At 40.3% G+C, this 24,202-nt stretch overlaps 3 protein-coding genes across 4 annotated transcripts in view; all 3 read right to left on the bottom strand.

Annotated features, from left to right (window-relative positions):
• The window catches only part of psmd1 (proteasome 26S subunit, non-ATPase 1), a 62,802-nt gene extending 58,461 nt beyond the window's left edge, over positions 1 to 4,341 (bottom strand). For both annotated transcript variants that reach the window (XM_080429819.1, XM_080429820.1), the window contains exons 1-5: positions 4,157 to 4,341; positions 3,409 to 3,452; positions 2,432 to 2,505; positions 2,154 to 2,323; positions 121 to 329 (exon numbers count right to left, since the gene is read on the bottom strand). In XM_080429819.1, coding sequence (XP_080285945.1) covers positions 121 to 329; positions 2,154 to 2,323; positions 2,432 to 2,505; positions 3,409 to 3,452; positions 4,157 to 4,172 — 513 coding nt within the window. In that variant the 5' untranslated portion in view covers positions 4,173 to 4,341. The remainder of the gene's footprint in view (positions 1 to 120; positions 330 to 2,153; positions 2,324 to 2,431; positions 2,506 to 3,408; positions 3,453 to 4,156) is intronic.
• Positions 4,342 to 5,635: 1,294 nt separating this feature from the next.
• Positions 5,636 to 9,196, bottom strand: LOC308086467 (uncharacterized protein C2orf72). The gene is made up of 3 exons (XM_080429997.1): positions 8,277 to 9,196; positions 7,546 to 7,659; positions 5,636 to 6,921 (listed from the first exon to the last, which is right to left on the bottom strand). The coding sequence occupies exons 1-3, from the start codon at positions 9,055 to 9,057 to the stop codon at positions 6,824 to 6,826; spliced, it is 993 nt and encodes a 330-aa protein (XP_080286123.1). The 5' UTR covers positions 9,058 to 9,196; the 3' UTR covers positions 5,636 to 6,823.
• Positions 9,197 to 21,470: 12,274 nt separating this feature from the next.
• Positions 21,471 to 24,000, bottom strand: LOC308087762 (solute carrier family 45 member 4-like). Its single transcript, XM_080431914.1, has one exon. It carries the CDS (start codon positions 23,915 to 23,917, stop codon positions 21,863 to 21,865), a length of 2,055 nt encoding a protein of 684 aa, XP_080288040.1. The 5' UTR covers positions 23,918 to 24,000; the 3' UTR covers positions 21,471 to 21,862.
• Between the last annotated feature and the right edge of the window lie 202 nt (positions 24,001 to 24,202).

Raw genomic sequence — 24,202 nt, 5'->3', positions numbered from 1 at the left:
ATTATATTCAGAATGTTCATCCCCAGCATAGGGAAGCTAGGGTGCACGTAGTTAATCCTTATCAATAGTATTAAATATCCACACTACTCTTTCACTGGTGGTCAAAGCAGGACAACTCACTGATTCCAAGATGGTCTTTTCAAAGATGTCAAGGCGCCTGGTTTCCAGGGCGATACCAATTGCCTGCTTGTACTTGTGGTCAGCCAGGCAACGCAGGAACATCTTGTTGACGATGCCCTCCAGACGAGGGTCGATGCTCTTCTTCTCCTCATCTTCGGGCATCTCAGCATTTTCAACCCGCAGCTTAGTGTAGTGGTCAATGCATTTGGCTAACAGAAGAAACAATACATTATCGTATTATAGAAGCGCTCGTTTCTATCTGGTAACAAACAAATTCCCAGTGTAATTAGGACTGCACAATTAATGGATAAAAAAGTTTTTAAAAAGAGAAAAAATAAATAAATCACACTGCAAATTTTGGGAGTCTATCTGTCAAATTCCTGTCAGCACTGCTGCCGTGGCTCTGTTGAGGGTGTGCTTGTTAATGAAGGGCTGTATTTCATTACATTTTCATTGCTTTAATTAATATTCATCATATTCCTGTAGGTTGATAGCCTAAAGGGCTTTTCACATGGGGAGCGTTTGACGTGCCATGTAATTCATTTTCAATGAGAGGCGAGCGAGCAGGTAGTGGCGCGCGGGCAATATGTCAGGCAGAGCGATAATTAGGAAGTACACTCCTGTTAAACTGTCCCGCTCATGCTCGTTTCGCACACACGGCAAGAGCTGGATTGTGGTCATCACATCTTCTTTCTACACGACGCCCATGAGATAATGGGCTGTTCCATGAGATAATGCACGCGTTGTTGCTCCCCGTTTGAAAAGCCCTTAAAAAGGGCAAGACCACTTTGGTAGAGGTTTGGGTTGTGTAGTTTAGTTTACAATATATAGAATATATATAGAACATCACATTAAATAAAAATGTTAACGTCCTGTTGATTTTGCTATTTTTATTAAGAGGAAAACCCAGACTGGATCCGCGGATCCGGATCCGCTCTTCAAATGGTAAAATCAGCAGGAAGTTTACATTTTTATTAAAAAAAAAACAGCACTGAGTTTGTTGATGTTGTCTAAATCAGCTTTGTTTGTGTTTGTTTACGTGCTAAAAGAGAGCTCTCACTTTGAGAGCTGTTTTACCGTACAATGTAAGTCAATGAGGAGTATATTTTGAATTATCAATTTCTAATCAATGGAGCAATTATTTTGTATTTCTTGTCCACCTTAGGAGTTACATCATGGCAAGGTAACTACACAACCCAAAACCAGGGTCCCCACACATTTTTAGCAATGAATTTCCAAAACTTTTCCAAAACTTTTCCAGAATATTTAGCCCAATTTCCAGGCCTATATAACAATCATTCAGCGCAATAATGTGTCTCTTACTCCTATGTAGAATGCCCAAAGATAGGCAGTGTAGCAAAAATAAAGCATAGAATATAGAATAGTACAATTTCATTCAAAATTTCGTGCAAAATTAGGGCATAGCTCACTGGAAGACTCATTATGGCATCCGTATGACATATTTTATTTAAATAATATATGCCATCACACAGCCCGTTCGGCGAAAAACTACTTATGTTACATATTTCGTGTAATGTTATACATGTTTATGAAAATGTTTTGTATTAACAAAATCAATAGCCAAAAACAATGCATAGCCAAATATTTTTCCAGGACCCTTGATGAATTCCAGGACCTTTGATCAATTCCCAAACTTTTCCAGTACTGGATTATTATTTTTTTCAATTTCAAAATATTTCCAGGAATTTCATGACCGTGGGGACCCTGCAAAACTCTACCAAAGTGGTCTTGCCCTTTAACAATGAACACAAGAAATAGGCTAAATAATGGATGTTTTATTGTATACGTTCAAGGTTATTTTCCTTCCCTTCTCCCAAATCAAATGCCTCATGTACAAAAGAAGTTACATATTTTTTCCCTTTTTTTAAAGTAGAGATGCTTGGTAAAATGCAATCAGCCAAATGCAAGCATCATCACCTCCGATATAAAACCCAAACTATATACAGTATAAATAAAGTCAACAATCCTGATGTTAAAAGAGAAATAAGACATTGCTTTGTTTGAACACTCACCAATGATGGTCTCCACATACTCTGACTCATCAGTGACATTGAAGAGGTCTCCAGCCCCCAAAGCGTAGTTCAGTGACTCCTCAAACGCCCCAAGATGGTAGAAGACCTTGGAGGCCACCAGGGCAGCAAACTCTCTGCTTCGAAATGACTCATCCTCATACAGGACCTCGCTGAAAACGGTTCACATTAGAACAGCCAAACAAACAAATACATACATTGGCCTTTTGGATACTAGACCTGAACAAGGACAATTTACTATTTTTTTGTCACCAACTTACATTTTGTCAACAGATCCAGAGATCTCAGCCCAGAAGTCATTGACAATGACATCAAGCTTTTGCAGAGCAAACTCCTGCAAGCAAACACAGAAACACCAGTCAAGCATGGTTGGTTTTAAGCTAGGGACTATTTGTGTTCAGTAGTGTGTCCAAGTGTAAGGCAAAGCAGCTTGCAACATATTGCTCAATCTCCTCCATTATAGGCAGTCGATCTATTTGGAGGAGAAGGTGCTTCCTGTACCCATAATTTTTTCTCCGGCGTTGGTAATATGGCAGACTGAAGTGTATCACCAATGTTAACTGTGAATAAGTTCATGTGCATTTGTTGTTTATATTCTGAACTTGTTTGGACTGAAGCACTGGGACACATGTTGTTTTTAGTGTGCGGGACATCAAAAGCAACTGAAAAATATTTGTGCCCCTGTAATGTATTTTATAAATGTGGACTCAAATAAAGAAATTGAAATGTGTCATTCTGGCTTGATATATTTTTTATATTGGGAAAGGCAATGCCTCACTTATACATTCACTGTAAACCAGTGGGCCTGCACAATTATTACATAATAGTCTAGTCGCAATTATTTAAGATAGTCGCAATTATTTTTGCATAATCGTCATAATCGTTTCCATGTTGGAAAATGTTCATACATTTTCAAAAACGTTAAAAAAAAAGCAGAAATAGGAGATCTACAAGCATACAACACGTCACTTCGTAACGTGTTGTATGCTTGTAGATCAGCTATTTCTGCTTTAAAGAAATGATAATTAAAGTATTTAAGTTATTTGTTATATCTACCCTGTGCAATGTTTGTTTACGTTAATTGCAATTATTTGTGTGACAATTAATAGTCAACTTAAATGTGTAATCGTGACAGCCCTATAAACCAGGTCCCCCACAAATACATTCATTCACTTTTGGAAATAAGGCTTAGAAGGAAATTAAGGAGGAAAAAAACAACCAAAAAGAAAGTTATTACCTTGAGCTGAGGCTCCTCCTCATCCAGGAGTGAAATAATCCCAGCTGAACGAGAAGTGAGACATGTATCCAATTAAGTTACTTAAGTTCAACTTTATTGCAGCACAATCTGCTGTCCTGTGTATCATAGCCTTGGATCAAGACTATCATAGATGTATTTGATAGTTATCTATGATAAAGTAAAAGTCAGACTCGATAAAATACATCTATGATGGTCTTGATCCAAGGCTATGTGAATCATAACAACAGACTAGCAGGGTGACAGCAACAGCAGACCGCTACAGCTCATTTTGTTACTGTTAACAACATCATTATCCTATACTAAAACACTCACATACTGTATAATTATGTGACAGCAGCAGCAGGCCGTTACAGTTCATTGTGTTAGCAACATCATTATCCTATATTAAAACGTTCACATAATGTGAATGTTTTAGTATAGGATAATGATGTTGCTAACATAATGAGCTGTGATGGTGTGCTGCTGCTGTCACCCTGCTACATAAGTGCTTTAACTTTATATAATGATATATACAGTATTAAAACAAACTAATTCAAACAGAGTATTTGTGTACACAACTAAATAATAGTTCATTCCTGGGAATACTCTGACACTCATTGTCTTTCACTGGCTAAACAGAACTCCTTGCTGCTGTGTGTGACTCAGCTAATTCAATGGCGGCTAACGGTGCTAGCATACACGTTAGCTACAACATTACATTACATGTAATGACATATCTATCTCTTACCGGCGGAAGTTATCATGTTTGGCTCGTCAGTCCCTCCTCAACGCCACTGTTGTCCCGTTTTTGGGGACTTTTAAATTCTCACAGGAGAAACTAATGAAATGTTATTCTGTGTTATAAATCCACCAACAGAACAGAGTGGCTCTAGGATGCAGCCGCTGTTAAACGCTTTGCTTTTTGTTCGGCAACGTCAGTTCCTGTCAAAAGGACCCACTCAGTGTTGCCATGTTTTCTGATAGAGATAAGCAACCAGGTTCTATGAAAACAAGCCCAAAAGAAGCGAGCCCTTCGCCCTTTAAACATAATGTGTATACATTGGCTATTTGAAAATAGACGATCTACAAGTGAGCTTGTAGATCTGCTATTTTCAAACAATCTTGGATTTTTTTTTTTAAGAAATAGGAATAATTTTAAAACATTTCACAACACAAATCTTGTATGGGGGTCCCTTGTATACAAATACATATTAATTTGGGGGTCCTGGGCATAAAAATGTTTGAGAACCACTGGTTTAAACAACATTGCACAGCAAGCCCCAAATAAGCAAACAACCCCAAAAAAACGAAACCCGCACTGCCAATTTTACAAGCAACTTTACAGAAAAAGAAGCCCATCGTTTATAATTAGCCGACCTGGCAACACTGGACCCACAATTGAGAGGACCGATGTTAAGCCTGATAGAAATAGAAATAGAAATAATAATAAAGTGCATTAAATCATCCCGCATTCTCACAACAGGGTATAAACAGAAACGAGGCTGTTAGATGACGTATATATTCACGTATTGCCTCGTTTTGTTTGAAGATAAATATGGGAATATAACATAAATCCTGTCAGTCCCTGAACCGGCTTCTCTTAAGCCGACCTTGCATGAATCAGTGGTTTTACCCTGTCTGAACCTTATACAATCTATGGTCTGAACCTAAATAAATACATCCATGGTATCCAAGCACCTGCACATTTGAGGCCACTATAGGGTCTGAAAATCTAATTAAATGTATTTTGGAGTTTTATCAAGGGTATTATGATCATAGTTTTAATGGTAGCTTTACAGTGTGTTAATCAATATAAGCTGAACTAGTTGTGGCATAAGTTGTTCATAAAAATGTATGGTTATTAACAGTCTATCATTATAGATGGGCTATTGGTGGCCCAGTTTGATATTTGAAATATATTGTATTTCTGTTGCAATACCCCATTATATATTTGAGACTTTTAAAGCACATGGGATCTGGACAATCATACAGAGTTGTGTTTTACATAAATATATATAAGCAAAGTTCCTATACATTTATTCTGCATAGCGAATATCTATAAAAGCATCTGATCATGATTAGTAGTGATTCTGGCTTCCCCAGTCATCTGCCCTATAAACATCAGTAGGCTTTGTCCTCTCCAATATCTTGTATAAGTATGACATTTGTAATTGATCTCCCACCACTCCTTCCACACAGGTATGTTGACATGTTACAACAATACAATTAAAATGTTTATTGGAGAATTTAAAAAACAAACTATGGTATCCAGCACAGAATCATAAATACATATTAACAGAATGCTCTATATCTATGGTGGCAAGGGTTATTAGGTACAACTCCAAATATAAATTATTTTAATCTAAGGCACAAAATAGTTCATATTCATAGGCTAAATTCATATACATCATCTGTAAACATTGGAATAAGTGTCTCTAATATACTGCCCATTAGTTTTCCCTTAAGGAAGTTTACTCCAGTTCAGTCCTAAGCTGCTGGATAGGGTGAGATATAACTTGTACATTAATTGCAAAAAATCTTAGAGTGTGGTGTAGGGCTGTCCCGTCATAGACGAATAACTGATTCATCGGTCAGTTTGGTCTTAGTCGAACAAAGACTTTGTTAGATGATTAGTGTCTTCTATTTCAATGCTGAATGAATTACTTCTTTAAAAATGAAGAGAACATTTATTCTCTAAATATAATAACTTTATCCTACCAGTTAGAGGCCAATGGCCAGTAGCCATTGTGAAATAAAAATTAAATGTTCTATTCTCAATAACAAGAAAGGAATAAAGTCTGCAACACTTTTTTCTCAGCTCCACTTGTTTGTTTATTGTTTTCAATTTCTTTACAATTCCTGAAGAAGATCCAGCAGGATTGAAACGTTGAAGCAATAAACAAACATTGTGGACTTTATTCCATTCCTGTTGCATCGCTGTTTGTCCAGCACCATGCCTTCGTCTATTCCCAAAAACATCATCATCAACTTGAAAAGGCTGGTTTCGGCACGATTGTACGCAGCAAACACAATTTAACAGATTTGTCGACTAAATCAGCTAATAATAAACAACAATCGTCAACAAATTCCTATGATTATTAGTAGAGAATTTCTTTAGTCGCGGACAGCCCTTGAGTGACGTCACGTTAAACTTGAGTGAGTTGTCAAACTATAACTATGATCACTAGAAAGCCTTTGTCAAGTGGGTTGTTTTAAATTGTTCTATCTAGTAGAACAGGTCTTGTGACTTCACATAAATATGTTCCCCTGTGACTGGACAAACGCAAGTCTGTCTCCAATGTGACGACTGCACAGAATCCTTAGTTGCTTGAGGCAAACTGTTTCACAGTGTCTGATCCTTGAGTACACACAGTGATGGGGTGAAAGTTAAGCAAATGAGTCTTATGTCGCACTGTTAACTGTCACTGTCAGCTGTTCCACAGTCCACATGAGGTCCAGGAGACAAGGAATTGGCTCTGAGAGGAATCCCCTCCTCTATACTTCCTGTGTCACCTAGAAAACAAACACACAACCATTATGTTCCAGTATTGGTATTAACGTGAAGGAAAATGGGACAAGCATTCTATTAAATTGGGACGACATGGTATATTATTTGTAGCCTGGTAAACCCTCCCTCCGGAAATTTCATTTCCATTTGATTTCAATCAAATGGAAATGAGATTTCCGGAGGGAGGGTTTACCAGGCTATATTATTTGGGCATCTCCCTGTCACCGAAATGACTTAACGGTTAAACCAATGGCAAATTAGTACACATACACGATTAAAGGGATATTCCACCGCGTCTCAAGCCGAAATCAGGCTGATCGGGTGGGTCTCAGGGGCGGACACATATAACTGAATAAAGAAGGCGCTGGAGCAACTTGGATGATTGGAGCCTTTTTACTTTAATAGCAGGGTGCAAAGCACATAAAAAAACGACATTGAAACGTTCGTCATTTTTTCTGTGCTTTGCACCCTACTATTAAAGTAAAAAAGGCTCCAATCATCCGAGTTGCTCCAGCGCCTTCTTTATTCAGGCAAATCAGTACAATTGTAAAAGGGTATTGTTCAATATTAAACAGAATGTCTGCAAAGAATAAATCCCCAGGGATTCACAAATAGGATGGTGCTTGTACCTTTTCGCCTATTGGTTGGAGGGCTATTGGCTTGGCCTCTAGGTCTTCTTCTAAGAGCCCAGGAAAAACATTGGAATGGCCAGCAAAGCGTGTTCCCTCTATCCCTGGTATTATCTGAAAAGAGCAATAAGAAACATTTAACAATTTGGCAGCTCATCCATGGGGCAGATTGCTCCATGAATGGCTCTATTGTTTTCGGGGTCCATTGCACCCAAGCCTGGGAAAATGTGCAAAAAAATGTCAGGTCTTGTGAGTGTCATGGATTTCATTGACCTACATATTTGGAGTAGCTCAAAGCCATGATAATTCAATACAGCCTAGTAGTATTACGGGTACACAGGTGCTAGTCTAGATCATTGGTTCTCAAAGTGGGGTCCGGGGACCCCCAGGGGTCCTTGGGGGGGTACCAGGAGCAGGTCCCCGGCAAAATTAGTTAATATAGCGTCACAATCATTTTAACCACTTTAACCATATTTTATACTTTGGCAATTCGAAAATAGTAGATATACAAGCTCATAGTGCATGACTTCGTGCTGTGCTATGAGCTTGTAAATCTGCTATTTTTGAAAAATCCCTGGCACTAAATATTTTTCAGATGTGGGGGGTCCGCAACCAAATACATATCATTTTGGGGTTCCTTGACATGAAAAAGTTTTGAGAACCACTGGCCTAGATAACCTGATCTGAAATGAAATCACTTCCAACGCTTCAGGCAGTTTAATATATTACACCTGATGTCTGAGATGAATACAACACTTTGCAGGCATTCGTCTTGATGGCGAGTATCTTGCTCTCAGTCTTTGGAATGAAACTCCCGACCCAGATTGCATCAGGAGAATGTTTCCTGAACACCGAGCGGATCATGCGCTCCAGGAGTCCCACGCACTCCGCGGTCTCCACGCTCTCCGCCGGGGCGCGGATTAACCCCATCAGTGCCGGCGGCGCGCCGGCACGTTTGGTGCGAGCCCTCACGTCCTTCAGGATCTCTCTCAAGCACAATTCGTTCGAGGCTGAGCCTCCTTTGAGAAACTCCTGCCTGAACAGGAACACCACGATCGGACAGTCTATTGTTCGCCTCAGGCTACAGAGGTTCATGCTGGTCTCCGCGGTCCTTTGAACGTCATTATCCTCCCCCACCGCCTTGGCTCTCAATGCCAAATCCGTTGGCCTCGTTGACACAACGGCGGCCACTTCGTTCTCTGCACTCAAAGCTTTATCGACGGTCCCGACGTGGCAAACGCAGTTTTCACTACCATGATCACCGCCGAGGCTTTTTGGAGATGCAGAGAGCTGCTGTCCATTGCTGCTGTTGTTGCCAAGGTTAGCGTCGCCGTCTTCTGCTGGAAATACGCTGCGGACAAACTCCTGTAACAGTCCGGCTTCGCCCTCCTCCTCGGGTCTGAACGCGTTGCTCACCAAATAAATCCTCTCCTTGCCACCGATCTGAGCGATAACCTTTTGGAATTCCTTCTCGGCGTGCCGCGTGTCATCTGGGCTGCTCTCACAAGCCATGATATTTACCCACGACTCGCACTATTATAGCGATTACAACGTAGGCGATCAATGCTTGTGCGATCGCCTATCAATTAGTTATGTTTGCAACAAGGACCCCCAAATGAAATGACAACTCCATCCATCCAGCCGGCTCCTTGTACAGTACAGTGAGAGTGGAAGCTAGCTGAGAGTGGACACGAGTGTTTTGAACTTCTCAGGGTCGGAGGAAGTACAGACAGCGTTGCCAGATTGTGCGAGAAGAATAAGCAACCAGGTCTATGAAAACAAGCCCAAAAGAAGCGACCTACAAGCTCACAACGGCTTGTAGATCTGGTATTGTCAAAAGAAAACTATTGAGAAAAAAAGTTAAAGTGTAGGAATATTTTCAAATCCACAAAATCTTGTATGGATGGGGGTCTCTGGCACAAAATATTTCCAGAAGGTTGGGTCTACAAATATATATTAATTTGGGGGTCCTTGACACACTGGTTTAAACAACATTAGTTAACAAGCCCAAATAAACCGCTACACTTTAAAGACAACAAGCCCCAAAAACCGCAACCCGCAACTAACAATAATTTACACGCAACTTTACAGAAAAACAAGCCCAAAGTCGCTTATAATAAGCGGACATGGCAACACTGCAGAGGGATGGTCCAGAATGAAGATAATGCTATATTTATCCCTATTGGCCAACCCAGCTGCCTGTATAGGCGGGGTCATATGGGGCTAAGAATGTACACAAGACAGACTTGTTAATGTGCTCATGATGAGGATGATGATGATGATTATTATGTTACTATTCTTATCATTAATAAGTAGTATTAGTAGGCTAGTAGTAGTAGTAGTAGTAGTAGTAGTAGTAGTAGTAGTAGCAGCAGCATGATAATAAATGTTTAGAATGTGCATTGCAATCTGCTGCCATCATGAACACTACTGATGCTAGTCAGTACTAGTCATATAACTAACACCACCAAGTCAAATTCCATTTGCCTCAAATCCAAGGGTGAATTTGAGAATGCTGAATGTCATTCACAAGCGTCAGACAAAGACAACATTTCAGCCCATAGGAATTGCTTCCACTTGAGTGAATTTGATCATAATGGTAGAGGTACAACATCTGATTGTTGCTGCCATCTTCCTTGGTAGCAATAACATACTGACCAGGCTGAACATGCTGACAGTAGGCATAAGACAAGTTTATTTGTAGCACATTTCAACAAGGCATTCAAAGTGCTTTACATATTGCATTGCATTGAGGCACTTAACAGTCCACACAAATGATTCCCAACACAACTAGCGGTAGTTGCAGCAGTCTAAATTGACCCGTTCGGTGCAGCTTTCGGATATTGTTGCAAGTGGTTGCAGTTGCAACTTGTTGCGTTGCTATTGGTGTGGATAGACACAGAGCATTAGAATAAACACATTGTAGGACAAAGGAAACAGAAACAATACAAATCTTAAAATAAAATTGAAATGAAGAATAATATTACAGTGCAGAAGAAATGTTTAAAACACCTCAGTAAAAGGCAGTGCATGGCAAAAACATATTTAGGTTTGATTTAAAATAAGTTTAAAAAAAAAAAAGATTTTGACGAGGAGAACAAAGAAAATAGTGAATTGTTATCTTTTCACGCTCATAAAGATTCAGACTTCAGAGGACCAGGGCTTCAGGTTATGAAATCTCAAGGTGCAGAGTTCACTCTCTTTACACTCAATATTTGCATTGAAAAAAATCCATTCTTCCCTCCAATGTTATAGAGGCCTGGTTTCTAAAAGAAAGGGAAACAAAGAGTGAAACATCATATTATAAATGATTACATGGCCTTTTTTATTGTGTAACTTTTTGTTTGGTTTTTAACTAAAGTGTTGAGCGAGAACAGCTCTTGCCAAGAGTGTGCTGCTGCTGCTGCTGCTGCTGCAAAGGTGTTATTTTATGTTATGGAATTTGTTGTCTAATCCTTTAATCCACAAATGCTTCTTAATTGGAAGGTGCTATTAAATTTACCTTTAAGTGAGTTCCTTAAAATATAAGTTACATAACTCCATAAGTACTGAGTGTATGTGGGCCATGATGAGACATTGTTTACTGTGGAATGAATGATAAACCTGAGAGTCTGACCAAAGCTAATAGAGTTCAGTTTGTGACCTTTAAACAGGCCAAATGTCTAGGATTTAATATTGACTCACAGGTTGGCTTCTCTCTCTCTCTCTCTCTCTCTCTCTCTCTCTCTCTCTCTCTCTCTCTCTCTCTCTCTCTCTCTCTCTCTCTCTCTCTCTCTCTCTCTCGGTGTCTATAAACGTGAATACAAAATTAAACATACTGACCTGTATGTGTTGGGAAAAAAGGGTCTGAGGATCAAGGGATTCTCTCGGTCCAGTGAGAGAGACACGGAGACCTAGCCGAACTGGAAAGAAAATGTAGATATAAAACAAACATGGATTGGCGTTAAAGGATTAGTTCACCCAAAACAATGACTTATTTCCTATAACACCCCATGAAGCCTTGAATTCATGGAGATTTTTTTGTTTTTGTCGCATTCCTAAGCCAATAATTTGATGACCGGGTCATCGGTAAAGAGACACTGTAGGAGACTCTTTTGAGTGTCCGCCAATCATCAAATGATTGGCTCAGGAATGCGACAAAAACAAAAAAAATCTCCACGAATTCAAGGCTTTATGGGGTGTGTAATTGATAGAAAATAAGTCATTTTTGGGGTGAACTATTCCTTTAAGATTAGCATGGGAAAAAATCACATAAATAAATAGTAGCTACAGTGTTTGTTTTTGTCTGCAGTGATTACCAGAAGGGTGGGGTTAGGTTTAGTTAATTAATTACTGCACCAGGATGGCCCAGATAAGTATACCAAAGAAAAACATCACTGTTAAACACATTGTCATGGTCTAAAACAGTCTGTTTCTATAGTCCAGTGGTGAAACTCACAGATCTGCTGGCAATGCATGTGTTAAAACAAACAACCATTTAATAAATATTATAATAACAAATTCCATCTTATCTTTCCTGCTAAAGAGATACATGGTGTTCTTTCGCTAATACTATGATGACAGTTGCTCAACCTGTGATTTTCCTGTTTGACACCAGATCCCTAAGAGCAGACAGATGAGATGCAGTCAAAATGCTCAGTGGTAGTATTGGACCGCTGCCATCTTCAGTGCCAATGGAAGCGGCATCTCTGATGAATCTTCCTTGGTGGCCATCATGTCCTGTCACATTGTTGACATATCCAGTATGCTGCAACGTGGGAAAGGCTGAGGACACATGACATGACATTTCAGATTAGATTATACTTAACCACATAAACCCTAATACTTGGTTGACCGGAATCCACCTTCAGTTTTCGCCCCAAAATGAAATATCTTCACAGAAAATAGGAGATCTACAAGCTCACAATGTGTTGTGAGCGTGTACATCTATTTTATACAAACGTTTGGCCCAGAATAGGAAGGCGGGTTCAAGTGGGTTAATTCATTGATCACCAGGGAGGGGGGATAAGAACAATCATGTCACCATACCACCATATTCAATACAGTGAAGAGTGACAGGAAATGGCAAGTAGGACATGCCAAACAGGTCCCTGAGATGGGAATCAAATAGTATAGTTAGTAGTAGTAGAAGCAGCAGCAGCAGCAGCAGCACTATCTACTGTACAGTACTATTAGTGCTACTACTAGTTGTGCTGCTACTACTAGTTGTGCTGCTACTACTAGTACTACAGTGCACTAGTAGTAGCACTACTGCAATAGGCTACTTCAACATCAACTTCAACTTTATTGTCACATGAAAAGTTTTACAGGTGTAAAAGTGTGGGTGATATAACGTTTTGCAGTCATAACAAGAATAGAGAATAGAGAAGGGAAGAAAGGTAACAAACTTGAGGCAGTGGTTCTCAAAGTGGGGTCCGGGGACCCCCAGGCGTCCTTGAGGGGGTTCCAGGGGGTTCCCAATAAAATGTATTAATACAGCGTTAACAAACATTTTAACCCCTTTATCCATATTTTAAACATTGGCTATTCAAAAATAGCAGATATACAAGCTCACAGCGTGTCGCTGCAAGCTTGCTATTTAAAAAAAATCTTGACAGTGTTATAAAAACGTTCAACAGTTTCGATTTTTTTTAACACAAATCGTCTCTTCTGCGGGCCCCTTACACGAAACATTTTTAGATGGGGGTCCACGGCCACATATATATCAATTTGGTGGTCCTCTGCACGAACAAGTTTGAGAACCACTGACTTAAGGTGCATGCGGTCAAAATGGAAAATACAACTGAGGCAGAATATCACAGTCTCTTGTGCAAGTAGAGAAAACACTTATAGCATAGCAGCAGATATAGAATCACTGTCTCTTGTGCAATGAGGAGACATCATGTACCAGCAAATATTAGACATGTACGTTTGTGTTTAGAGATAGCGCCAGTACAGCAGCAGTAGAGTGTATGCATAGTTATATATACTGATGTTGCTTCATCTCATGCAGTAAAGAGCTGACCTGTTGACATGGTGGGTTCCAGGAGGACTGCTTGTTCCCCAGAAAAGCCTAAAAAAAGAAAAGAAAAACAGCAGAGCCTGTAACTTCTCCTCTTTCTGGTAAACCAGCAGAATCTGACGGAGGAGAGGAGCACTCATTCATCCATTCATTTGCTATACCCGCTTGTGGACCACAACGGAAACAAGCCCCCGGGGCTTTTTGTGTTATCCTTTTAGCATAACCTTTGACTGTACCTGTACTGTTAACAAACGTTTTAATAAGGTTTTCAATCAATCAATCAATCAATCAAATGATGCAATTATGGGTTCCCGCACATCCAATCACTGTCATTCACACTCATAGAGTGCTAATGATTTATTTTTGTACGAACCATGACATACTTATTCTTTAAAACACCTTTCACTGTTGAAAGATCTGCATTTTTTTTTATGTCATTTTAAATCTCTCTGTTTTTACTGATATTTTTTTATGTAGCCTACTACGGTATATAGGCCTACAGGTTGTACTGTTAAATTCATACATTTAGTTTAGTTTTCATTCAGTTTTATTTGAAACAATACATATTACAGGACCTTCTTTTTTTTATTCTGAGAGTGTACAAATGAACACAAATCCCTTTAGTTATTAGTTAGAGGAACAGTGAGGATTTTACTGCGTACCTGACGTAATTAGATAATGCAATTTAATGAAAATTCACATTAAACCAAAAACATTACAAAAATATATTTTTGAGTGTTGTCGCCTAGATCACTGTTTCCCAATAGCTCGGGACCCATTTATGGGTCGCGGACCGATTTTTGTGGGTCTGAATAAATATCCCCCTTTTTTCTGTTTCCTACATTTAAAAAAATATCTTATTTCAAAAGTCAATTAAAAAAGTCAATCGATTTTTTAAATCAATTAAAAACAATCTCATAAATAAAATCTGAAATTCTAATAATTTCCATGAATAAATAATTAAACGTTTAAGAAGTAGTGAAAATAGAAGATCTACAAGCTCACAACATGGCACGAAGTGACACATTGTGAGCGTGTAGATCTGGTATTTTCACCAGTTTGGATCCCGGGTCTAATTTCTCTTTTGGGTCACAAGCTAAAAAGTTTGGGAACCAGTGTTCCTAAATGACCTGGAGGCTGTTTGTCTCTCTGACCCATATTTCTACTGGTGAACCAGTAGTACTAGAATCTGAGACGTCAGCTTCAACACAATAGCTTCACAATGTCACTAATCCTGTCACCCAGATTCACAATGAAGGTTGTGAAATGGAGATGGCTTCAATGAAACGTAAGTAAGTTGAAAATAACATGTCAATATATTAAGAGAAAGCAACACAGTAAAGGAGAACCTTTTAAGTGACGATGTTCACATCTACTACTTTGTTATGCCTTCTATTTGTTATTTTATATTTAGTATGTATTTTATTATCTACATTATATTATTATTATTATTATTATTATAGAAATGTTTTGTCATTTGAGATTAAGGCTGGGATAAGCACTGGTTGATTCTTCCTCATGAAATATGATCAAGGGACTTTTATACCAAAAGTAATAACAAAATGACAACTTCAATCATTGTATGGTGTTGTTAAGTGGCACACATTGCTATTATTAGACATGTTTTAGTTTTTCCTTTTAACTAATTAACCACTTTCAACCCGGTGTCCCAATTTTGGGCATGTGATTATAGGCGAAAATGTTCAAAAATAGGTCACAGTGCATCAGAATGCAATGCATATGACAAAGGGATTAAGTGGTTAACTAAATATAATTCCTTACCTTGAGCGTTTGCCAGGTAAATTCCAAGAAGTAGCAAACAAAACATTAGATCAAAACCAACCGTGGTACAGATTCTGGTAAGAACCATGCTGAGAAGAGGAGTGGTAGCCAAGTGAGGATACCGTCTGAAACATTGTGGGATGGGGCATTGCTATAGTTCACATTTTCACACAAAAGTTGACAAAACACAATAGATCAGGACTGAAATAATAGGTATTGGATTTCCGCAAGCCTTTGGCTCTGTTGGACAAGTCCACACAAAAAGAGGGAGTGGTTGTTTACTCATGGGCCCACCTATTAGTTTATTAGAGTAAAAATGTACAAAAATCACAAAAGCATATCAGAGTTTCACACAGACTCGAGTGGAAGACCAAAATGGACTTCTAGTGTAAGAAAATGTTGCCCTTATAGAGAGTGCCATCACTGTGACAATCAAACTATAGGTTTTATTCATTCCAAAAAAATGATATGCTCACTCAGTGTCTTCGCACTGGTGCCAAACACTTTGAGGAGCTGCATCTCTCACCAGAGCAGGTAAGAAATGAGAATGGCTCAGATTAAAACGGGTGCCAAGAATGTCACAACCCAAATATATTCAAATAACAGAATTCATTAAGAACAGGACAAAGAAATCTCCATCCTTGATTAGGCTTTGTACTGTTTTCGATTGAAGCATCCAGGTAGGTAGCAGGTATATACAATATATACAGTACAGTAGCCTATATAAAACCTAATTTATCTGTGCTGAGATATCAATGACCCCAGAGCTATGCGCCATAAGCAATGGCTTGGCTTGTCTATCACAGTATAAACTAGGCTTAAGTTTAGAAAGCAAAACAAAATCATTCCCCTTTTCACCACTTCATCATGAATAAATAAAACTGACAACTGGATTGAGGTAATATTAGGAGGGGAAAACAAAATGTTATAGGAAAACACCATTCTTCACATACTATTACAGAAAGTTAGGAATAATGTAAATAGAGCATTGCCCTGTGGGGTTCTTTTGCAATAATGAACTGTTCTGAATTATTCTGTTTATTACTCTTTAGGCCTATTTGTGAAAACAACAATTAGTAAATAAACACAAGGCTTAATGATGAGAAATTAATAAATCCATAAATTCCAATACCTCATTTTCATGACATTATCTTATTTTTTCCTTCCCATTTGACCCATTTGATGGGCATGTAATTGGTTTTGATTAAAGTAAAATGTTTAGCCTATGTGTTCACATGTTCATCTTGCCTAACATAGACCAACATCAATCTTGTAAGTGACATAGTTCAAGTTCAAGCCCATGTTTTGTTGCAGCATTGACTAACATTGCTGTTAATTTGTTTGGGTTATGATGACAAATATTCCTGTATCATAGTTGTTTTGCCCCTTGTATTGTGATTCTGCATAATTTGTGGCGTTAGAGTGCCACCCTGTGGTCAGTTTGAGTGCTAACATTTTCATCACGTGAGGTTTAGAAAACGATAATATTAGATGCATCTGGATCTTATAGATTCAGGCAAGAGTCTTTTTTATAAGATGTCTTTCTATATAATACCCAATAATAATAATAATAAAAATAACAATAATAACATAATAACAACAATTATAGTAACGTATGGCATGACCAGTGTCTGGAACTCCAACCTCCGGTACCTCCGACAAATCAAACTCAGTTTCTTCCATGCAACTGTTCTCCCATTATGGCAGAGAATGCTGGACCCTGAAACCAACCCTGCAGTCAACAAGAATCTGTATGAGAGGGAATACCAAGGGTGGGTGAGAAAATAGCAGCCAGGAGAATGAGACTAGCAGGACACTGCCAAACTGACAGACCTTAATGCGGCCTAATTTTAATGGAGCATGGAGCATCAAATGTGACCCATGCTTGCCATGACGAGTCTGGTATGTTAGAAATCATGTCCTTTCAGTGCAAAAGACCAGGCAGGCTATGGGGGGGACACGACACAAACACCCTCCCGGCAGCACCAATCCCTGAGTTTTGGGAACAACTTTCCCTGGTGTCAAATGCCACTCCACTCCCGGTCCTGGAGGTCATGTGTTGACCTGTAGTTTTTCCAAATAAAGAGTCATTTTAATTTTAGTTTAGCTTAGATTTAGCTTGGGTGTGATTAATCTCTCAAGAACAGATTCTTCATTCGTTAAATGTAGTTTACAATAATATATGTAGATTTGTACTCCGGTGTCCTTACAGTACACATCACTGTGTTCTGTATGATACGTTAAACTGGTTATCTCCTCATGATAGGAGACATTTTCATTGGTTGCTTTTTGTTTTTAAATGTATTTACTTTAATTATCCTTCTTATTTGAAAGAGCTTTTACGTCCGTTCAGTTCAAGATACCCATTAAGACATACACAACAACCTGTTTTTGAGGTACCTGTCGTATAAACAAAGAAATTGGGAGACGTTCTTTTAAGTTTAAAGCACCTTCTGATTGGAACAATTTATCCACTTTACTTAGATCAATTATTTCATTTTCTGTTTTCAAAATGTCTCAGCTTGATTCCCTAAAATCTAACTGTTCTTGCTTTTGATTTCATAATTGATTGTTTTATTATTATTTTATTTTTTCATTTTTATTATTATTTTTATTATGGCGTAACAGATGTAGACTGGTCTGGGATGGTGTGAGAGCCCTTATGTGTATGTTTTGTTGTTGTTGTTGTTGTTGTTGTTGAATGTTATGTGATTGTTTTGTATCAATGTTTGCGTGTTGTGCCTGAGGACCCCCTGGAAGACGAGATGCTGCATCTCAAGGGGTTTATCCTCCAATAAATGTTCAAAAAATTCTGCTCGTCAAAAACAGCAGAGGGCGCTGTTTTTCCTTTTCATTTGGCGCTGGGTTCCCAGATTGGGGTGTGATGAACTGTTTTCAATTAGTAACTCTTCCTAACAGGAAGTTTGACAGCCCAGTGGCCTATATACTGTATCTGTGCAATGGACTTCATTTCCCCACTCTGTTCATGACTCAGAGGCAATTATTCAGATCTTTTATCGAAAGACCAGAAAACATAGATCTCACATCTTACCTCTCTGATCAACAACAATTCAACCATCAATAACTGCAACTTCTCCACTGCCCCAGTTACCCACGTGTCCACCAGGGCTCAGTCCTTGGTCACCTCCTCTTCATAATCTACATCCTACCACTTGATCAGATCCTCCGCCACCATGGACTCCAGTTCCATTGCTACACCGATGACACACAGGTTTACCTCTCCACCAAGACCATCACAGCAACCACCCACTCCACCCTCAAATCATTTTCTCAAACTCAACTGCAAATTGCCGATTATGATGATTTCCGATGTATTGCAGTCTGCAATACATCGGAAATCATCATAATCGGCACCAACTCCCTCACCCGCTCTACCCAAGACTTTTCCCTCAACATTGATGGCTCCATTGTCACACCCTCCACCCATGTCCGCAACTTGGGAATCATTCTCGACCCCACCCTTTCATTCCTCCCCCATGTAAACCAGGTCACCAAAACTGCCTTCCTCCACCTCAAGAACATTGCCCGTCTCCGGCCCTCTCTGTCATCCTCTGCAGCTGAAACACTCATCTATGCTTTCATCACATCCCGCCTCGACTATTGCAATAGCATCCTCCATGGCACCACCTCTAAGGTCCTCAATAAACTTCAATATGTCCAGAACTCAGCTGCCCGCCTGCTCACCAGAACTCGTTCCAGAGCCCATATTACACCAGTCCTCCATGACCTTCACTGGCTCCCAGTCAAACAAAGAATCCACTTCAAAATACTACTAAACACCTACAAGGCACTGAACAATCTGGCTCCCCCTACTGTTCGATCTCCTCAAATGTCATGTCCCCTCCCACTCCCTCAGGTTTGGGTCCCCAAGACCAAGTACCATACCGTCCCTGGGGCAATAGAGCTTTTATTTTTGCTTCCGCATCTCTTCAATATCGCTTTCCCCAGCTAACTCCACCCCCCCCCCTTTCTTTCATTCCATTATTGATTTTATTCCTTAGCCTTTTCTTAGTGTTTTTCCCCCCTAATAAAGTCGTTTTTCTTTGTTATTTTCTCATGTAAAGTGTCTTTGGGTACTCAGAACAGTGCTATATAAATTTGAGATAGTATTACAATTAGTCTTTCCTCATTCTCTCCATGAACTGCTGCTATGGAGGGGAAAACCCATGACAGAGGTTTCTCTTCTTTCAAAGACATATTGTGTACAGATATACAATACTGTGAGAGCATCTGCCAGGAATGAGGAAGGTTTTATGCCATGTAAAGGTTTTATGTCACACTGACAGAGCACACACAGATGAACAGGTTGTACAAAGTTATTTTTGGTTGATCTTTTGGATTTACCGTACAGGAAGGTATAGTACTCATATGGAAGGATACTCATCATGCCTGGATTAAAGAGATATTACACCGCGCCTCAAGCCAAAATCAGGCTGATCCGGTGCGTCTCAGGAGCGGACACATAGTTGAATAAAGAAGGCGCTGGAGCAACTTGGACAATTTGAGCCTTTTTATTTTGATCACGGGGTGCAAAGCACAGAAAAAAACAACATTGAAACGTTTGTTTCTGTGCTTTGCACCCTGTGATCAAAATAAAAAGACTCAAATGAGTTGCTCCAGCGCCTTCGATACTCATACCTGGTTGTGTCTACAGCATACCAGTGGATTATGTTTTATGACAAAGAGAAGTGTTTTTGTGATGTAAATGTACAGAACTTCATCTGAAAAGCCAATTTAAAAAGTACAATCAATAATTTCTTGAAGCCCACAATATTCTTATTTTGCTGACATCCTATGAATAATACTAAAACACTCATTACTCATTCATAGTACACTGGACCGTGTCCATGCAGTTCAATGTTCATTTCAGATACAATATCAGTGCTGGTTTGCTATTTAAATTATATAAAAGTTATATATATGATATAAAGTTACTATATCTGCTACATATACTGTAGAACTAGTCTACAGCTAATGTACTCTGCAGACACCCTTGAATTCACAAGTAACTCCCATATTGTTTGTAGGGACTTACAGAAAGATTCTTATTTGTTTGTTGCTTCAAAATGCGATGACAACATGCCAACATCACCCAATAAATTTGATTACGGGAGGAAATACATCTCCTGTTGAACTATTCAAATACTTGGCAATCCAATATGGATGGATATGAAAACAAAAAAACAAAACAAAACAACAATTTAACCATTACAAGACAATATCCACTCAAAAATGCTATGATTAAGGAGCCAGGTTTTTAGGTGTGCATCTCCTTATGCTGTAGATCAGGTTGTATGTTGACCGACCCAAGGTGAACCCTTGAAAATCTCTTCTGGAATTTGACAGACATCACATAACACACAATGTGCAGATCAAAACATGTATTGGCCAGGACACTGGGTCCTACAGGGACACCAGGTTCAGTGTTCAAGGCCTCCCACGAGGCCGATTTGAAAAGACTATTTTATAAAGAATAGAATAAAAACTAAACTAAAACTAAAAAGAGGGGTGCGTACGTAGAAGTAGCTACTCGGAAGCTACTGTAGAGGTTTTCTCAAAGAATGTCCGAAGCATTGTGCAACAAAAACAAACAGGTGCAGCCTTTTTAGTGCTCTGAAACCTGAAACCACTCTCTCTATCACACACACACACACACACACACACACACACACACACACACACACACACACACACACACACACACACACACACACACACACACACACACACACACACACACACACACACACACACACACACACACACACACACACAATTGCTTTCTGTGAGATTACACCTGCACACTCGTGTGCTTTTCTGTCACACCTCACAACCACCCACGGCCATATACTACAACCGATATTGGTCACAGATGCCATTGCTTATCGGCGTTGGCTTGGTGTGTAGAGGCCTTTAGTCCTCCACAATCACTTGCTCGATGCACACAAGTGATCATGGCTCTCAGGTCATATGGTGGAGGTGGAGGCCGCAGACTATGATGTGCACGACCAGCTTCTGTTTTTTGGGGAAAAATCCTCCACAAAAACCTCAATAAGAGTCAGATCATACTGAGCATCTTCTGATGCCTAGAACTATATTCCTGGTCATCCACACACACTTGTAAACGTGTTCTCAGCTTGAAGTGAGGCTACCCATCCCCCGGAGATCTGATACTGTAGTATCATTGATACTGCACATGACATTGTATCAAGTATAACAACTTGGCTGAAATCTATACACAAATATGAAACGTACAATTTGATACTGTCAATTAACTCTTTCACATAGCCTGGGGTGACCATGTTGGGCTAACATTAATTTGGGGAAATGTTGCTTTCGGGCCAACATTTCTGGATGACTTGCTGGCCATTTTCTGAGACTGGCGGTATAAAAACTAAAACACTTAATGTTTAGATGCTTGTATGTTAAATTGTATACATCTTTTCGTTTATATAATGCGAGGAGTGACATCTGAGGCTGGTTTCCAAACAAGTGATTTCAATCAGGGTTCTCTCACACTGTGTGTTCTGAGCTTCTCTGCCTGTTTGGGTAAATAACTAGGAAACAGGCAGTGAGAAATCCCAGGAATGATGCAACAGAAGCCACCACGGGAATGACACGTACACTCCCCACTGCATCTACCACAGCGCTCAGGGCCGATGCTACCAAGAGCTGACTGACATAGACCTGGCAGGATAAGATGGCACAGTCAATACCAAAGCCTCTTCTAGAGTTTTCAGGGCTATGCTGAATGAACTCTTTGATTTCATGGTATTGACCCAGTAAAGCATAAGGACAGTAGGAGATGGTCATGTCCATGACACCCATGCTACTGATCATCATCATGGCAATGTAGACATTGGGGAAGATTGCCATGACAGCAGTTCCTATGGAGAATCCCAGGGTTCCCAGCATGTAGATGACCTTGATGCTCAGGTGAAAATTATCCAAATACTTCTGAAGGAGGGCAGAGCTGACAGCAGCAGAGGCAGCATAGACCGCCAGTCCCCAACAGCCCATCTGCACTCCTTTGTGGTAGTTCTGGAGGTCAATAGAATTAGCTGGTGCCGTGGGGTCTCCATGGTAGATAACTTGTCCCATGAAGTCAGTATAAAACAAACCCTCAGCTAGAACTGAGAACCATGTGATGAGATGACACACACACAACCTCCACAGTTGGCTTGGCATCTTAAACATTGAGAGCCAGAGCAGTCGTACAGTTGTGCCCCCCTCTGGCCCTTCCTCCAGGTCAGAGCCCTCAGATGACGGAGGGTCATTAAGGCTGCGGGAGGAGGGGATTGCCTGAGGAGCCTCAGACGCTGGCTTTCGCAGATGGTAGACCTGTGATACCACTCGTCCAGAGATTGGGGGGATGAAGGAATGTTGTCGGCTGTCCATTTGTGGATGTGACAGGGCAAGGCTGTCAGTGGAGTCAAAGTGGTCATCCGTCTGGCCATCCATCTGAGGAGGCTTCAGCAGGATTGTGGGCTGAAATTCTACCATCTCACCGGTAGGGGGAGACGTCTCACAAGGAGGAGGTGGTGGTACAGGGTGAGAAAGAGTAGGAGAGGAGGCGTAATTGACATGGTTCGTTGATGAGAAGGCCTCCTTCATCTCGTGCTGTGACTCTGCGGGTAAGCAATGCGCCTCAGGGAGGAGATTATTTGAGTTCATGTCAAGATCAGGATCTAATTGCTTGGCTGTGTCTGGTCTGTCTAAGGCAGAGTCACTGTTACTCATTACACACTCCACATCAGGGACGTCCATCTCCAACACAGGAGCGACAGGATTCTCTTCATGAGTGAAGGCATCCTCCTCTCCAGTCGGGTCAGGGCCATTGGGCTTTAAGGAGGATCGGTTGCAGGGGTCCCCGTCTACTATGGCCTTGGCCTGGTGGGATGGTTTGAAAGGTCGCTCAGGAATACTGAACATGTGCAGTGTGACAGCGATGATGAAGATGATGGCAGTAAAGAGGAATAGGATCTGTTCCTGGTACTTAAATGCACGGCCCAAAGCTGTGTCAGTCCAGTCTAGACCAGCTAACATGTAGCCCACAGCGCCACCTATCCCAGCAGCAAAAGAGTGGATATTGAGAGCCATATCTTGCTCCTCAGTATTGGCAACATCTAGAAGATAAGATCTGATCGGTCCCTCAGTCGCGTCAGCACAGAAGTCCAGTACCACCACGCCAAGAACAGTAAGGACGATGCCGATTGGCTGGCTACCGGGGCTGTCGCCAATAGACAGACCTATCAATGAGCCATTTAGAAACAGTGCTACTCCCAGAAGCACGCCCACACACAGGGCAAGTATGAAGGGTCTTCTCCTGCCCAATCGTAGAGTGCAGCGGTCACTGAGTGAGCCAATCACAGGACTTAAAATCAGACCCAATATAGAGCTGGGGAACCAAGTTAGACTATAGTACTGCTCTGGAAGGCCTATTTGCAGCAGCAATGGCGTTACAAGAGCCGTTTCCATGGCATAGCAAAAGGCGCGGCCCAACATCACCGCCCCGTGCATCACCCAGCGATAAAGCGGTATTCGTGAGTCATTGTTTGTGTGTGTCATTTCCTGAGTCTGTTTTTCTCCTGGAGAATAGGGACCCCCTTGTCCACTGTCTCCTGCTCTTCTTCCATAAGAGGGTCTTTACCATTCTTCTATTGTATGATGGATCAATGGGTACTCTACTATTTATCCCACAAATCCCAATAAATGCTTGACACGCTGTAGGTCCAGTAAGACAGATATTGAAGTTGGGAGGGACACTGTTAACATAATGTATAAGACTAATGAAAAAACATAAATTTTGCCATAGATAAGTTATTTATGTAAGGGTTCTCTCTTATGCCTCGT

Source organism: Gymnoscopelus braueri, assembly GCF_963280865.1.
Source record: "Gymnoscopelus braueri genome assembly, chromosome: 6".
NCBI lineage: Eukaryota > Metazoa > Chordata > Actinopteri > Myctophiformes > Myctophidae > Gymnoscopelus > Gymnoscopelus braueri.
The sequence above is the reverse complement of the archived record's forward strand: the minus strand, read 5'-3'. Positions and strand labels throughout refer to the sequence as shown.

Bases quoted from the DNA above. Each gene is read 5' to 3' on its own strand.
- LOC308086467 (XM_080429997.1), bottom strand. From the start codon at position 9,057: ATGGCTTGTGAGAGCAGCCCAGATGACACGCGGCACGCCGAGAAGGAA. The intron at 7,660-8,276 runs GTGTAATATATT...TGCTCTTTTCAG, and splicing joins GTATTCATCTCAGACATCAG to ATAATACCAGGGATAGAGGG. The intron at 6,922-7,545 runs GTACAAGCACCA...TTTGTTTTCTAG, and splicing joins TCCAACCAATAGGCGAAAAG to GTGACACAGGAAGTATAGAG.
- LOC308087762 (XM_080431914.1), bottom strand. From the start codon at position 23,917: ATGACACACACAAACAATGACTCACGAATACCGCTTTATCGCTGGGTG.